We start from the raw sequence: 16991 nt of genomic DNA on the forward strand, positions 1-16991 counted from the left end.
GACTTACACTGGCTGTGAAGTATCAGTGGGAGAATATGTTCCATAGGGTTGAGGGGTGTGGGTAAAAAGATAAGGGGTTTGTTAGATAAGAAAATTATGAAGATTAAAGCTAGGAATTGGAGTGGGTAGTGGGAACACAGACAGTGAGAAAGACATAGACTGAGGAGTGGTACAATGTGTGGATGGGGTAGTGGTTGCAAGAGAAAATGGATGGGAATGGATGGAGAGGGAAAAGGAGGGAGGAGCCTTCATAGGGAGTGGGAAGAATTCAAGTTGGTAGGAGGGATAAATATTGGGGCAGATCTCGTTATCTGAAAGTGTTGATTGGTTGAAAATGGATTGGGGTAGGATATGTCATGTGTGTAGGTGTAGGATGAAGGGATGTGTGTTTATGAAGACACATCAACATACCAGGGTTGGTGATCAGAGGGAAGACAATGGGGTTATTGGACTTTAGTTTGCAGATAGTATAGGAGCTACGGAGGTGTTCGGTGTTGGTGAGGAGGGATGGGAATTTGATGTGATGGCAAAGGATCCATGTGGTGGAAGTTAAATGGATGCAGAAAGCAAGAGATGGATTAGATGGCGTTTGTGGATTTGGAGGGGCATACAGAACTTCAGTGGGCGAGATATCCGGGCAACATTTGCATAGCAGAAGATTGGTCGGATCAGGGTTTTGTAGGTGTGGAGAACAGAGAAGGCGTGTAATCCCCAAGCTCGTCCTGTTAGTAGTTTCAGCAATTTCAGTCTATTCAGTGATGCATTAGCACAGCCTACTACATAAACTCAAGATTACGTTTGAACACACGAGAATTCTGACCCACTGTTCGAACTGCTTGTACTCTGTGGTTAGAGAAGCAATGGAAATCAGACTCTGTAGTAAAAACTTCAATAGACACCGGCTGTGCACTTAGCAATGCTTGGAAGCGAGCGTGCATTTGATAAAGAAACAGCACAGAGGAAGAGTGATGGCGCTGCTAGCGACGCTGAATAGAGTGTGCAAACACAGTGTATGAACATACAGGTCGCTACCTCAGTATGCACAATTTCCGATTTATCAGCATGACGTAATCCAGCCGATCAGTTGTTGTCGCTTGAGTATAAAAGTGTGAGCCTCGCCAGTTTCAGGGCAGTTAGACGCAGACCCTGGTGATGTTAATGATTAACGGCGGTAATCACCGAAAGTAAGTTTATCAGGTCAGCCACATGTCTGAATCAATTTCATTTATTTTTACAAGAGCATCACCAGAAAATCTGGAATTTAATACAAGAAACTGTGACAATATGGAATCGTACGTTGACATTAAAGAACATATTTCGTTTACAGTATGGTAATATACATTTAAAATACATCAGTTGGAACTTCTATGGGAATGATTATATGGGACCTTATGTCGCTCAAAAATATTACTATATTATCTTTGCATAAACTATTGTTTGGTTAAAGTGTAACACCAAGACCAAGAGATGTGATCCAAATGAAATTTGTTCCACTGCTTAGGGACATGACACTATATAGGGGATTAGCATTACACACCTGTATATGCACTGCGACTGGGGAAATTCTGTACAGGGTAGCACCAGCACGTGCTGCAGTCAGAACCGGTAGACGACGTGGTATGGAATAGTCTGCCACGAGTTTTCCAGGCGTGTCCGCAAAGCATAAACTGTGGCTGCAGGAGGACCTGAATGGACAAGTTGTCGACCGACCATATCTCAGACATGTTCGATGGGCGAACTGACAGACCAGGGAAGCAGTTGTACCCGTTGTTCTTCGAATAATTCTTGCAATATCCTTCGCCACACGCGGCCAGGCGTTGTCGCAGTGAAATGTGGCATGTGGAACGGACTGCAGCGGGGATAGTGCCTCGGGTTTTAAATCTCCTTGTAGCGGTAGCTGTTCAGATTGCTCTCAGGACGAAAAAGTTGAGATCGCGTGTTACAGGCAATTGCGCCCCAAACCATCACACTTGGTGATTTTCCGCTACGTAGCTCAACAATACAGTCTGCCCGATTGCCTTTAGCATCGAGGCGTCGAACGCGTCTGCGGCCATCACTGTAGGAGAAGTTGGACTGTGATTCGTCCGAAAACATAGTATTTTTGCCACTCAGCATGCCAGTTCAAAAATGGTTCAAATGGCTCTGAGCATTATGGGACTTAACATCTATGGTCATCAGTCGCCTAGAACTTAGAACTACTTAAACCTAACTAACCTAAGGACAACACACAACACCCAGCCATCACGAGGCAGAGAAAATCCCTGACCCCGCCGGGAATCGAACCCGGGAACCCGGGCGCGGGAAGCGAGAACGCTACCGCACGACCACGAGATGCGGGCCCAGCACGCCAGTGTAGGCGTTCACGTGCCCATTGCAGTCTACGGAATTGCTGGCTTCTGGTCAGTGGAAGCCGACGTAATGGCATGCGTGCAACAAGTCCAGCCCGCAGTTGACAGCGTCCAACCGTCGAGAGAGACATGTCCACACCCGTTGCAGTGCTCCAACGTGGCGCGAAGACTCTGGACGAAGCTGCCATATCCGTTACGACCAAGCGGACAAGATGGCGGTCATCTGGCGTTGTGGTCACGTTGATTAGTCCATTATCCTGTCGGTGCCGTGCAAGACCCTCTTCTCCACTGGTTCCGCCTAGGCCTCGCTGTTGAAGGAGCGTATCCTGTTCGAATGCACTCAATGCCGATCTGCGACCCTGCGACGTCACCGAGGCATAGCGGCACAAGGCTGCACGTTTCCACTTCGAACGACAGCTCCAAATCGACTGAGCGCTGTGTAACAAAGATTTGTCCGGTCACACCTTTGTCGGACCTTCGAGCACGCCACCTCTCTGACGTTTAAATCACTTATTATTGTTCAATATTCTACATGTCCTCTTTTCGCTGCGTGTTGCAGACCATTGAATCTAAGTATTTCGCTTTAGTGTGTACAGTGTAACCTAATTTATAAGTAAGTCTTTTCTGCGTAATTCTTATTTATACGTAAAGTTTTGTTGTTCCCGGCAAATTATAATTTAAAACTTGCTAATTAAACCTTTATTTATACGTAATGAATTTTTGCGTAATTCGCTGCTGACGCAACAAATTCCGGCGAAATAAATTGTGTATTGTGTAATTGTAACAAGCATTGTTGTTTGAAAAGAAGCCCTATTTTCCTTAACTAAGTAGACGTATGCAAGTACAGCGAGCGAATGCCGCAGCAAAGACAAGGGACAAAGACAAGGGTAACCAGAGTGGGCAGCTTGGAAACAAAGATTCTCCTGGCACTTTGAAAGTTTCCGGCTGATGTTTATTGTTTAACAGTGGTTCCATCATTCAGTCGCATTCGACCAGCCACGGAGAACAGAAAAAGGAAAAGCTACACACTAGATCAGAAAGTAAAATTCATACTAGTGCTGGATGTTAATCCACACAAAACAAAATCAGAAATTGCTATACCTCACTATGTACAGTCATCAGCAAAAGAAACAGTACTTTGAACGAGGTTTTAAAATTGGTTGTAAAATCAACGCAACAGTCAACAATAAGGTAGGTACGTAGATTTGGATAAGTCACTTTTTACACTGGGACAGCAAAAACGGGCTGCAGCTCTTCAGGCCACTGGCGGCAAACTGAAGGCAAAGGCGATATATTTACCTAGAAGTATGAACATCAAGGCTTCATCAGGGCAGTTACAAGGATTTAAAGATCATCATGGAATCACAGAGAGAACAATTTCCGGTGAATCAAAAGCTGTGGACGACGCCACGGTGCAACACTGGATTGATGAGGTTCTGCCGGGTATCTGAAAGAATTATTAACCTCAAAACATCTCTGTGACGAGACCGGTCGGTTCTACAGTCTGCTTCCTAGTAAAACATTACGTAAAAAGGCGACTCATTCCATGGATGGAAGAAAAGTAAAAGTCACGTGGCATTTCTTCTTGTACGAATGCAGATGGATCTGACAAACATACCTCATTTGTGATAGTAAAATCTAAGAATCCGAGATGTTCCAAAAGTATAAAGACGAAACCTGCGGAATACGAATACAATAAAAATTCGTAGTTGACAATGATTTTAATGTAACAGTGGTTAAAAAAAGCTAGACATTAGCATGAAAAAGGAAAAAAAAGAGGATCCTTCATCTTATGGATCATTGCGTAGCACACCCCCCCCCCCCCCCCTCACAATTAATATTGGAAAATGATCGTGTGGAATTCTTCCGTTCAAAGTGTACCAGTGTTCTACAGCCGTTTGTTTTGAGCATTATTACAAATTTCAAAGTTGTTGTTGTTGTTGTCTTCAGTCCTGAGACTGGTTTGATGCAGCTCTCCATGCTACTCTATCCTGTGCAAGCTGCTTCATCTCCCAGTACCTACTGCAACCTACATCCTTCTGAATCTGCTTAGTGTACTCCTCTCTCGGTCTCCCTCTACGATTTTTACCCTCCACGCTGCCCTCCAATGCTAAATTTGTGATCCCTTGATGCCTCAAAACATGTCCTACCAACCGATCCCTTCTTCTAGTCAAGTTGTGCCACAAACTTCTCTTCTCCCCAATCCTACTCAATACCTCCTCATTAGTTACGTGCTCTATCCACCTTATCTTCAGTATTCTTCTGTAGCACCACATTTCGAAAGCTTCTATTCTCTTCTTGTCCAAACTAGTTATCGTCCATGTTTCACTTCCATACATGGCTACACTCCAAACAAATACTTTCAGAAACGACTTCCTGATACATAAATCTATATTCGATGTTAACAACTTTCTCTTCTTCAGAAACGTTTTCCTTGCCATTGCCAGTCTACATTTTATATCCTCTCTACTTCGACCATCATCAGTTATTTTACTTCCTAAATAGCAAAACTCCTTTACTACTTTAAGTGTCTCATTTCCTAATCTAATTCCCTCAGCATCACCCGATTTAATTTGACTACATTCCATTATCCTCGTTTTGTTTTTGTTAATGTTCATCTTATATCCTCCTTTCAAGACACTGTCCATTCTGTTCAACTGCACTTCCAAGTCCTTTGCCGTCTCTGACAGAATTACAATGTCATCGGCGAACCTCAAAGTTTTTACTTCGTCTCCATGAATTTTAATACCTACTCCAAATTTTTCTTTTGTTTCCTTTACTGCTTGCTCAATATACAGATTGAATAACATCGGAGAGAGGCTACAACCCTGTCTCACTCCTTTCCCAACCACTGCTTCCCTTTCATGCCCCTCGACTCTTATGACTGCCATCTGGTTTCTGTACAAATTATAAATAGCCTTTCGCTCCCTGTATCTTACCCCTGCCACCTTCAGAATTTGAAAAAGAGTATTCCAGTCAACACTGTCAAAAGCTTTCTCTAAGTCTACAAATGCTAGAAACGTAGGTTTGCCTTTTCTTAATCTTTCTTCTAAGATAAGTCTTAAGGTCAGTATTGCCTCACGTGTCCCAACATTTCGACGGAATCCAAACTGATCCTCCCCGAGGTCTGCATCTACCAGTTTTTCCATTCGTCTGTAAAGAATTCGCGTTAGTATTTTGCAGCCGTGGCTTATTAAACTGATAGTTCGGTAATTTTCACATCTGTCAGCACCTGCTTTCTTTGGGATTGGGATTATTATATTCTTCTTGAAGTCTGAGGGTATTTCGCCTGTCTCATACATCTTGCTCACCAGCTGGTAGAGTTTTGTCAGGACTGGTTGTCCCAAGGCTGTCAGTAGTTCTAATGGAATGTTGTCTACTCCGGGGGCCTTGTTTCGACTCAGGTCTTTCAGTGCTCTGTCAAACTCTTCACGCAGTATCGTATCTCCCATTTCGTCTTCATCTACATCCTCTTCCATTTCCATAATATTGTCCTCAAGTACATCGCCCTTGTATAAACCTTCTATATACTCCTTCCACCTTTCTGCCTTCCCTTCTTTGCTTAGAACTGGGCTGCCATCTGAGCTCTTGATATTCATACACGTGGTTCTCTTCTCTCCAAAGGTCTCTTTAATTTTCCTGTAGGCAGTATCTATCTTACCCCTAGTGAGATAAGCTTCTACATCCTTACATTTGTCCTCTAGCCATCCCTGTTTAGCCATTTTGCACTTCCTGTCGATCTCATTTTTGAGACGTTTGTATTCCTTTTTGCCTGCTTCATTTACTGCATTTTTATATTTTCTCCTTTCATCAATTAAATTCAATATTTCTTCTGTTACCCAAGGATTTCTAGCAGCCCTCGTCTTTGTACCTACTTTATCCTCTGCTGCCTTCACTACTACATCCCTCAGAGCTACCCATTCTTCTTCTACTGTATTTCTTTCCCCTATTCCGGTCAATTGTTCCCTTATGCTCTCTCTGAAACTCTGTGCAACCTCTGGTTCTTTCAGTTTATCCAGGTCCCATCTCCTTAATTTCCCACATTTTTGCAGTTTCTTCAGTTTTAATCTACAGGTCATAACCAATAGATTGTGGTCGGAGTCCACATCTGCCCCTGGAAATGTCTTACAACTTAAAACCTGGTTCCTAAATCTCTGTCTTACCATTATATAATCTATCTGATACCTTTTGGTATCTCCAGGGTTCTTCCACGTATACAACCTTCTTTCATGATTCTTAATTTCAAAGTATATCATAGAAAAAAACTGGTTCAACATTTGATAGCACTGACTGATATGGGAAATGAAAATATTTTTGTTAACTTACTGAGAGCCGTGGAATTTATTTCAGCTGCCTGGCAGCTGGTGTCATCCTCCACAATCAACAACTGTTTCCGGAACGCTGATTATTTTATTTATTTAGCGTATGGCTAATACAAACATATCATCAAATTAAATTACATATACATATGTACATATTGACACACAATAAACTTAAGTTTGTCTTTACAACTGAATATCCAGTCCTTCAATACAGCGCACTGCATCTGGAGTTGCTGGCAGGAAGTCCTCTTTGGCGCCGTGATAGGCTCGAATCCTGCATTCACTGACAATGTGGTGAACAGTCTGGTATGGAGCCCCGCAGTCACAAGCTGGATCAGGCAGCTTCCCCCACTTAAAGAGAGCATCCCTGCATCGGCCACGGCCGGCACGGATTCTGTTGAGAGTAGTCCAGGTCTTGCGTGGTATGTCGAATCCACTTGGAAGTTTAGCACCTGAGAAAATGTTATGCAGGTGCACATCTGTCACTGCTTCCCACCGACCTTTCCATTTTCAAGAGGTTTGAAATCCTTAGCAACCATGTCAGCAGCATCGCACAGAGTTGGATGGCCTGATTTCAGTCTCTTGCGATTTAAAAGTGGCAGGTCGCTATGCACGGTTAGGTTAGAATTCCTGGAGATCTTGTGGAATTCTCTCATAAGGGCAGCACATCTGCGTAGATCAGGAGGCATTATACCGGTTAACAGTGGATACCAATAAACTGGAGTAGACCTGATTGCGCCAGATGTTATGCGCATTGTCGTATTTAGCTGGGTATCAACAAGCCTTGTATGAAGACTGTTCATCCAACCAGGTGCACAATACTCAGCACTTGAGTATAGGCTGGTGCCTTACTGGAAGAGACTGCCTCTGATGACGATGGCGGCACTGATGGTGAAGTATTGTCGTAATGAGCTAGCCCTACTGGAGGGTGCGGACTTTGACAGCTTTGTACATTTTGATGATAATCGTGCCGTGTGTGCCGAACTTTAGGATTAGGAGATTATTGCTTATGTGTGCCAACGACGCGATGATGATGAAGAAGTGACATTGATGGACATGAAAATGACCACTTGAATCTTGAGGCACCTAAACTGAGTGAAGTGTTGCGTGCAATCGACGTGTGCAGAAGTTACACCAGTGTAAAAAGTTGTCGTGAAAAAGCTCTGATTCATTAATAAGTTTGCAAAAAGAGGCGTATACACTTAATGTACGAAAACGAAACAAGTCAAATTATCTGACTTCTTTAAAACAGGATCAAGTTCAGAATAATGTATTTCCTATTAAAGACTGTAACTTTGTTGTTCGTAGCGTGTAAAGTTCCAGATTACAATATAGTATCTAATTTATCTAAAACAGGGCCAAATAATATTTTCGTAATAGTACTGTACCTCATCTTCTCGTTTGTGTAGTTTACACATGTAGGCCATTTGTATTTTTTTTTTTCAGTGAAAACTATGACGTATATTATTGTATTTAGATCTGCCTTCTAAGTATTCTGAGTTACAAGTAATCTTTTCTCTTTCTTTTGATACATGTATAAATCACGTTCAACTGTATAGGCATTTGTTCGAATCAATGCACTTTAATTACTACACTGACATCGAAATATGGTAAACTGCTGCCATTTGATACGAAATTGATACTGTAACTGCAAATAGAAATTTACATTTCAATCGCCGCTTTTATAGGAGTGCGCAACATTATAGGCATGTTATTTCTGACCTGGACAAAATTTCATTTTGTTGCGGTATCTGTCAAAATGTATTTACAAATATATCGCCAAAAACAAGATATTAATGAAATAGCAGACAAACTTAATCAAATGTATCCAAAAATTACAGTTGAACATTAAATTGATCGCAGCATTAATTTTCTCGGTTTTTCAGTTAATAGATGGAATCAGAAAAATATTTTTGAAAGCTACAGAAAGCCAAAATATTCAGTAATAATTATTGGAAATAATTTAACTCATCGCATCCAACACAAAAAAGTATATTTTTATTCATCTTTAGACAGAACGTTACAGTTAGCACTCACAGACGAAGAAAGAGCATTACAGACAAGAAAAAAGAGGTAGCAGTAAGAAACAATTACCAACGGCTTGATGTGACGAAATTGTACCACACTGTACAGAAAACTATTAAAGAGACAGAACACGACTAAATAGGTAATCCATCGAAAATAAACGACTTACATTCACGTTCCAAAACAGGTCGTACTGAAACATTTTACCCAGGAGAAAAAATTATCGTCGCATTTAGGAAAAGCAATGCCCTTAAACACAAATTAAAACACAAAGAGAAAGTGTATAAGAGCCACTGCAGGAATTCAGGAGCGTATAAAATAGTTACAGTTGTCAGAAAATGTACTTTGGCCAAACTGGGAGAGTGTTTAAAATACGTTTTAATGAACATTGTAATTTAACCACCAACCGTACAGAAATGGGTTAACATTTGAAAAAAAAACTAACCATACTTTAGGTAATATTCAAGACAGTAGCATGGAAACTATCCACACCTTAGGTAAATGGAAATGAGCGTTTGGCGTTATTGGCCGGGAGGCCCCTTGCTGGGCAGGTCCGGCCGCCGTGGTGCAGGTCTTACTACATTCAACGCCACATTGGGCGACCTGCGCACCGGATGGGGATGAAACGATGATGAAGACAACTCAACACCCAGATCCTGAGCGGAAAAAATTCCTGATCCAGCCGAGAATCGAATCCAGGCCCGTGCGACCGCAATCCGTCACGCAGGAGGACCCATACTTTAGGTAAATGCCCTATACTAAACGCCTTGGTATAATTAGAAGTTTTCATGAAAAAGAAGAAAAACCTATGGAAAAGAAGAAAATCCGCAACATTTATTAAATGAACAAAACGACTTTAACTTGGATGGATTCTTCAAGTTATTCGAAGCCGTCCGCTGTGGCCGAGCGGTTCTAGCCGCTCCAGTCCGGAACCGCGCTGCTGCTACAGCCGCAGGTTCGAATACTGCCTCGGGCATGGATGTGTGTGATGTCAGGTTTAAGGAGTGTGGGGGACCGTTGACCTCAGATGTTAAGTGTCATAGTTCTTAGAGCCATTTTTTTAGTTATTCGAAGAGATGCTACCGATAAGAATTCGAGACAAAAAATTCCAACAAATTGTTGTCTTATCCTAACAGAAATATTTATAAAAAACTGTTGCTTTGATTGTATATTTTTGGCGACATATTTGTAATTTTATTTTGACAGATATCGCAGCACAATCGTCCACTTCAAAGCAGTGCCCTTCGGCAGATATGCACCGGTGGAGTCGTTGTCTCAGTATTGGTAGCAGCGCTTAAAGCCTTCAGCTGTTAGGACCTTTAACATGTCAGTCACATTCTTTTGAATGTTCTCCACAGTTCGAAAATGACGCCCTTTTAAAATATTTTTCAATTTTAGGGAAAGAAAAAAGCCACAAGGACTCAGAACAAGTGAATTGGATGATAATGAAACAACAGGAATGCCTTTTGAAGTAAAAAATTCCACGATGGAACGGTTGTGCGTTGTCATGATGGAGCAACCAGTTGTCTGCAGTGTCCGGTCTCACTCGATTCACCGTTCTCCTGAGCCTTTCAGGGACATCTTTGTAAAATACTTGGTTGATAGTTTGTGCTAGAGCAACAGTCTCACAAGAGCACGCAGACATTCGACGCTTTCGTCAGTTTTTGAAGTCGAAGGTCTCCCTGAGCGACGTTCATCTTTAACGTGTCCTTGGCGTTCCAAAAATGATTTGCACCAGCAAAAACCTTGTAGTCTTGATAAGGAATGTTCCCCCACAGGTCTGCTTCAATTTTTCATACTCGTAAGGTCTCGAAGCTTATATAAAGCATATCGTTGTCTAACACACACACACACACACACACACACACACACACTGATGGCGCTCTCAGAAATCACGTGTGGCTGTACGAAACTGAAACTCGGACTGAGCATATGCAATCTCAATGAATCTCATATGAATCTCAATGTAGACAAGTGTAATGTGCTGCGAATACATAGAAAGATAGTTCCCTTATCATTTAGCTACAAAATGGCAGGTCAGCAACTGGAAGCAGTTAATTCCATAAATTATCTGGTAGTACGCGATAGGAGTGATTTAAAATGGAATGATCATATAAAGTTGATCGTCGGTAAAGCAGATGCCAGACTGAGATTCATTGGAAGAATCCTAAGGAAATGCAATCTGAAAACAAAGGAAATAGGTTACAGTATACTTGTTCGCCCACTGCTTGAATACTGCTCACCAGTGTGGGTTCCGTACCAGATAGGGTCGATAGAAGAGATAGATAAGATTCAACGGAGAGCAACGCGCTTCGTTACAGGATCATTTAGTAATCGCGAAAGCGTTAGGGAGATGATAGATAAACTCCAGTGGAAGACTCTGAAGGAGAGACGCTCAGTAGCTCGGTACGGGCTTTTGTTGAAGTTTCGAGAACATACCTTCACCGAAGAGTCAAGCAGTATATTGCTTCCGCCTACGTATATCTCGCGAAGAGACCATGAGGATAAAATCAGAGAGATTATAGCCCACACAGAATCATACCGACAATCCTTCTTTCCGCGAACAATACGAGACTGGAATAGAAGGGAGAACGGATAGAGGTACTCAGGGTACCCTCCGCCACACACAGTCAGGTGGCTTGCGGAGTATGGAAGTAGATGTAGATGTAGAAGGGTAGAACTCACCGGTAGACACAAGATGAACTTCACAGCATTGCCATATCGCTCGCAGTGTTGTCAGTCTACTACGTTTCGCACACACCTTGTATATATGACGTTATCCGCATGCTTATCTCGCTCACTAAGAATACTGCATTATCTTCGAATGCATATTGGCATAGACATTGCAACAGACGTTGCGTCCTCTATTGTGCACATTGTACAGCCACCTTAGTCTCTGGTGCCGGCAGTTTAATCAACCAACTAATGTACTTTAAACGTTAAGTTACCGTATTGTAAATGAAATACGTTCTGTAACGCCAGTGTAAGATTCCATATCGTCACGCTTCGTTCTATTATATTCCAGAGTTTCTGATGACACTCTTGTAAAATCATAGAGCGAAACCGCTAAAAGTAAACTTTGGTTGTACTGATAAACTGAATTTCGACAGTCGCCATTTCCCCTGCAATCTCGATAAATTATCGAATACTGGGGTATTTATCCGAATTAAACGCTGCAAGTTTACCGGGATTTTTTAATGCGTGAACAATGTCAATGTACCCTTTGTGTTCACTACCAGGCGGAACTGACGTCACGTCCGGAGCATTGAAACCTAACAGGAGCACGTGTGTTCGCGGCCACGCCTCTCTGCACAGCGACGTCGACAGCCACCCGTCCTAGCTACACTCGCCTGGTCCCCACGCCACAGTGGGCGCAGACCAGATGCTGCGTCCAACCAGAATCAAAAAGCAATACTCAGATGCAGTATCTCATGTCACAAGGATATAGTAGTGGGTTAGGAAGGCGTCATCGGTATACTGGAGGAAATGTAAATGACGAGATGGCTTAGACATATTAATAGTATACAGGGTGGTCCATTGATCGCGACCGGGTGAAATATCTCACTAAATAAGCGTCAAACAAAAAAACGACAAGAAACGAAACTTGTCTAGCTTGAAGGGGGAAACCAGATGGCGCTATGGTTGGCATGCTAGATGGCCACAGAACAAACGGATATCAAATGCGTTTTTTAAAATAGGAACCCCCATTTTTTATTACATATTCGTGTAGTACGTAAAAAAATATGAATGTTACAGTTGGACCACTTTTTTCGTTTTGTGATAGATGGCGCACAAACATATGGCTCACAATTTTAGACGAACAGTTGGTAACAGGTAGGTTTTTTAAATTAAAATATAGAACGCAAGTACGTTTGAACATTTTATTTCGGTTGTTCCATTGTGATACATGTACCTTTGTGAACTTATCATTTCTGACAACGCATGATGTTACAGCGTGATTACCTGTAAGTACCACATGAATGCAATAAATGCTCAAAATGATGTCCGTCAACCTCAATGCATTTGGCATTACATGTAACGACATTCCTCTCAACAGCGAGTAGTTCGCCTTCCGTATTGTTCGCACATGTATTGACAGTGCGCTGACGTATGTTGTCAGGCGTTGTCGGTGGATCACGATAGCAAATACCGTTCAACTTTCCCCACAGAAAGAAATCCGGGGACGTCAGATCCGGTGAACGTGCGGGCCATGGTACGGTGTTCGACGACCAATCCACCTGTCATGAAACATGCTATTCAATACCGCTTCAACCGCACACGATCTATATGCCGGACATCCATCATGTTGGAAGTACATCGCCATTCTGTCATGCAGTGAAACATCTTGTAGTAACATCGGTAGAACATTACGTAGGAAATCAGCATACATTGCACCATTTAGATTGCCATCGATAAAATGGGGGCTTCCTCCCGTTATGCCACACCATACATATGTTCCACTTGTCACAGCCATCGTGGACTTTCCGTTGCCCAATAGTGCATCTTATGCCGGTTTACGTTAGCGCTGTTGGCGGATAACGCTTCTAAATAGAACGCGTAATTTCTCTTGTGCCCCGTGGCAGAACTGTACACGAATTTCAAAGTTGTCGCCACGCAATTCCTGGTGCGTAGAAATATGGAACGGGTGCAATTGATGTTGATGTAGCATTCTCAACACCGAAGTTTTTGAGATTCCCGATTCTCGCGCAGTTTGTCTGCTACTGATGTGCGGATTATTCGCGACAGCAGCTAAAACACCTACTTGGGCATCATCATTTGTTGCAGGTCGTGGTTGACGTTTCACATGTGGCTGAACACTTTCCTTAAATAACGTAACTATCCTGCGAGCGGTCCGGACACTTGGATGATGTCGTCCAGAATATCGAGGAGCACACATAGCACACTCCCGTTGGGCATTTTTACCACAGTAGCCATACATCAACACGATATCGACCTTTTCCGCAATTGGTAAACGGTCCATTTTAAGACGGGTAATGTATCACGAAGCAAATACCGTCCGCACTGGCGGAATGTTACGTGATACCACGTACTGATACGTTTGTGACTATTACAGCGCCATATATCACAAAGCGAAAAAAGTGGTTCAACTAAAACATTCATATTTCTTTACGTACTACACGAATGTGTAATAAAAATTGGGGTTACTACTTAAAAAAAAACGCAGTTGGTACGCGTTTGACCTATGGCAGCGCCATCTAGCAGGCCAACCATAGCGCCATCTGGTTTCCCCCTTCAAGCTAGATGAGTTTCGTTCTTTGTAGTTTTTTCGTTTGACGCTTATTTCATGAGATATTTGGCCCAGTGACTATCAATGGACCACCCTGTATATATAGGACATACAGGAGTTCATATTTCAAGTAGACACCACAGATATAAGAAATACATCTACCATCAGTGATAAAGTGAAGTATGTTATGCTCATTAAGATAAATAAGTCTTCCTCTATTGTATAACTTAAAAAAAGTGTCGGAATTACTGAACGCCCCGTTGTTTGCATTGGCATCCAGAGGTAATGTACGGTTTAGCAGCGCTGAGTGCTCCACTTACATTCTGGGTGGGTCAGGTTCCAGCAGGGCCCGGCGTGCACCAAAGCGCTCCAGGCGGCTGCCACCGCTACTACAGCCGCAAGCATTCTGCAACATACACAACAGAAAATTAATGTCAAGTCTCAGTCGCTTCCTTTAATTTTACTAAGGTTACCTGCCAAATGTGAGACTGGGGAGCACATCACGAGCTGTGCTTACTCAAACAGGCAGACACGAGACGGCAGGTGATGTTATTGCACATGTAGTACCTTACTTACTCTCCATCAGTCATCATAATAAAACTACTGATATGTGATCGCAGCCACAGGTAACAGCTAGATCATAAAATGATATATAAAGGAACTAATTGTTCTGTGCCTGTAAGAGTAGGTTCCTGGAGATAGCATCTATCTGTTTATCTCAGACATGAAAAATTTCTCCAGCAAAGAAACAAGTCACTTGTAGGTAGATGAGGTCAGCTGTTTAACTGGTCATTCTGTTTGCTCTTCATTGTGCATATCTCTGTCACATGCTGAACATTCTCACACATCAACGATTCATGGCCGTAAACTTCACATATTTAACGGTGACTGTCTATCTGTGTTACATATTGTACATTCAGAAAACCTTTCTCTAAATATATGTTACTTCACAAACCATAACAAAAGTCTGAATTATTAGTTTCTCCATGATCAGAGGGTGTTTATTCTGCAATTGCATTTGCTAAAAGAAACTTCATTAAATCCACAATTGGTTTCAGCCTTTACATCAGACCCTTCTCAAATGGATATGAAACTGCTACTGTTAATGCATAATGTGATGGCTATATAAATATTTAACTTCATAGGTGATAAAAATAAAGCTTAGATATGTACATTAAAAAATAAAGGAGGGATATATAATTTACATTGAACTGCAGAAAACTAACGTCGAATGATATTAAAAGTAAAAGTGGATTTACAAAGTTAATTTCACAGATAAAAAGTAGCTATTTATAGGAGAAAAAATCAAAAAACTACTAAGAGTTTCAATAGAATTACTCTGTAAAAACAGTTACGAACTTGTGGAAGCGATTTCATATCCCTGTACCCATGTTAAAGCCAGGTTCGCTTCGCTTGATACAGGAAATATGTAAACTGATTTACGTATAATCGAAACGATAGCAGTAATTTAAAAAAAAATGCTAATACACATGACCTTCCCCTGGGACAAATATTGAAATAATCGAATTACTGGGAATTATTCTAAAGAACAGCAACCTTACTTTTCAAAGCAAGGTCTACGTTCAAAAAGGTGGATTAACTATGGCATCTGCATTGGCAGGTACACTGGCAGTTTCATTCGTCAATCGTTTGAAAAATAATTTGTTCAAATATAATCGTGTAAATAACGCTTATATAGTGTATTACAAATTTCATGTTAGTGATGTTCTCGTCTTATTTCGTGGCTTACAACAAATTCGCATAGGCATTTAGTAAAATCCATAATAACAGTACTTTTATGGTATTGCACCAGTTGGATAACAGTATTAATTTCTTAGATGTTTCCATTCCCATGGACCAATACAGACAAAAGGAGGAAACGTAGAAAGTAAATCTAGCTTCACGGCCCACCTTATGCAAGACAGTCACACGGTGCACAGTATCGAAAACAACCTCGTAATCCTTCATACAATGAAGAAGCGATGCTTTATGAACGTTATGAAGAAATACAAATTTACCGTCACCTGAAAAAATCTGAAGAAAAGATGCCCAACGAGCTACGCACACTAAGGAACAGCAATTTCTTGGACATCTGCCGTCCCATGTTACTAACAAATTCCTTCAAATGTGCTCCGCAAGTTCATAGGTGCATCTAGATATTTGTAAACATTCTTTTGCATGCAGTCCACGATGCGTCCAAGCTACGCTAGTACCCACTAAAGTTCCTGTATTTCAACTTTCGCAGGATGGAAGACACAACTTTACACTCGTCGCGGACGCCTTGACTAGTGCAACTGCTCTACACTTTCATAAAACCTAAAAAAATCTTTAAACCTTTCATTCATAAAGCACACAATTCGTAATTTCAAACATGCCAGAAAGTAACTCTTCTTAAAACTGGGTATGCCATACTTTTCATGAATCGAATGGTGCAGTAACAATTCGGTCACTTAATAAAACTGTTATTAGCAACTGGAGTGGCTTTTCATTAAAAAACTGAATGCTAAAACCAATTTATGCCAACGGTAGGCTGTCAAAATTTTTTATACAGATGATCTTTAACTTTCAAATACTGTCAATATCAAATATCACCGAGCTAATACAATGTAAAAAGGTAAAACATTGTTTTTAACATCGCTACACTTTGACTCACAGTTGCACCGGTGAAGTGTTTGTCGTTATATTCAAAACTATTTTGTGCTAAATGGGTATGGAGATTTTTTCCCATACATACGTCAAAAATTTACATATATTTTCTTGAACGAAACGTACTGCATACTTGAACGCATTGTGTAGCGGTATGTGATGTTCCAGAAGATATGTGCAATTTTCGACGTGTTTGGGAACAGGTAGCTGTCCTCAAGCAGCATTACATAGCATTTTAATTTTACGACACAAATTTCACCTCCTCAGCAATAAATAATGTAACAACAGTTACAGTTTTTAAAAGTGTGACGATGCTAAAAAAAGGAGTTTCACCTTTTTTAAACTGTGTTAGCTCATTGCAATTTGGAGTCGTTTGGAAAAGAGCACAACCCGAATGTACTA

At 41.5% G+C, this 16991-nt stretch overlaps 1 protein-coding gene across 1 annotated transcript in view; it reads right to left on the minus strand.

Moving 5' to 3' along the window:
• LOC126281516 (nose resistant to fluoxetine protein 6-like) overlaps positions 1 to 16991 on the minus strand; it is a 281119-nt gene that overhangs the window by 235957 nt on the left and 28171 nt on the right. The window contains exon 2 of the mRNA XM_049980555.1: positions 14264 to 14349. Within this exon, the coding sequence (XP_049836512.1) occupies positions 14264 to 14348 (85 nt within the window). The 5' untranslated portion in view covers position 14349. The remainder of the gene's footprint in view (positions 1 to 14263; positions 14350 to 16991) is intronic.

The sequence above is a fragment of the Schistocerca gregaria genome, chromosome 7, assembly GCF_023897955.1.
Source record: "Schistocerca gregaria isolate iqSchGreg1 chromosome 7, iqSchGreg1.2, whole genome shotgun sequence".
Classification (NCBI taxonomy): domain Eukaryota; kingdom Metazoa; phylum Arthropoda; class Insecta; order Orthoptera; family Acrididae; genus Schistocerca; species Schistocerca gregaria.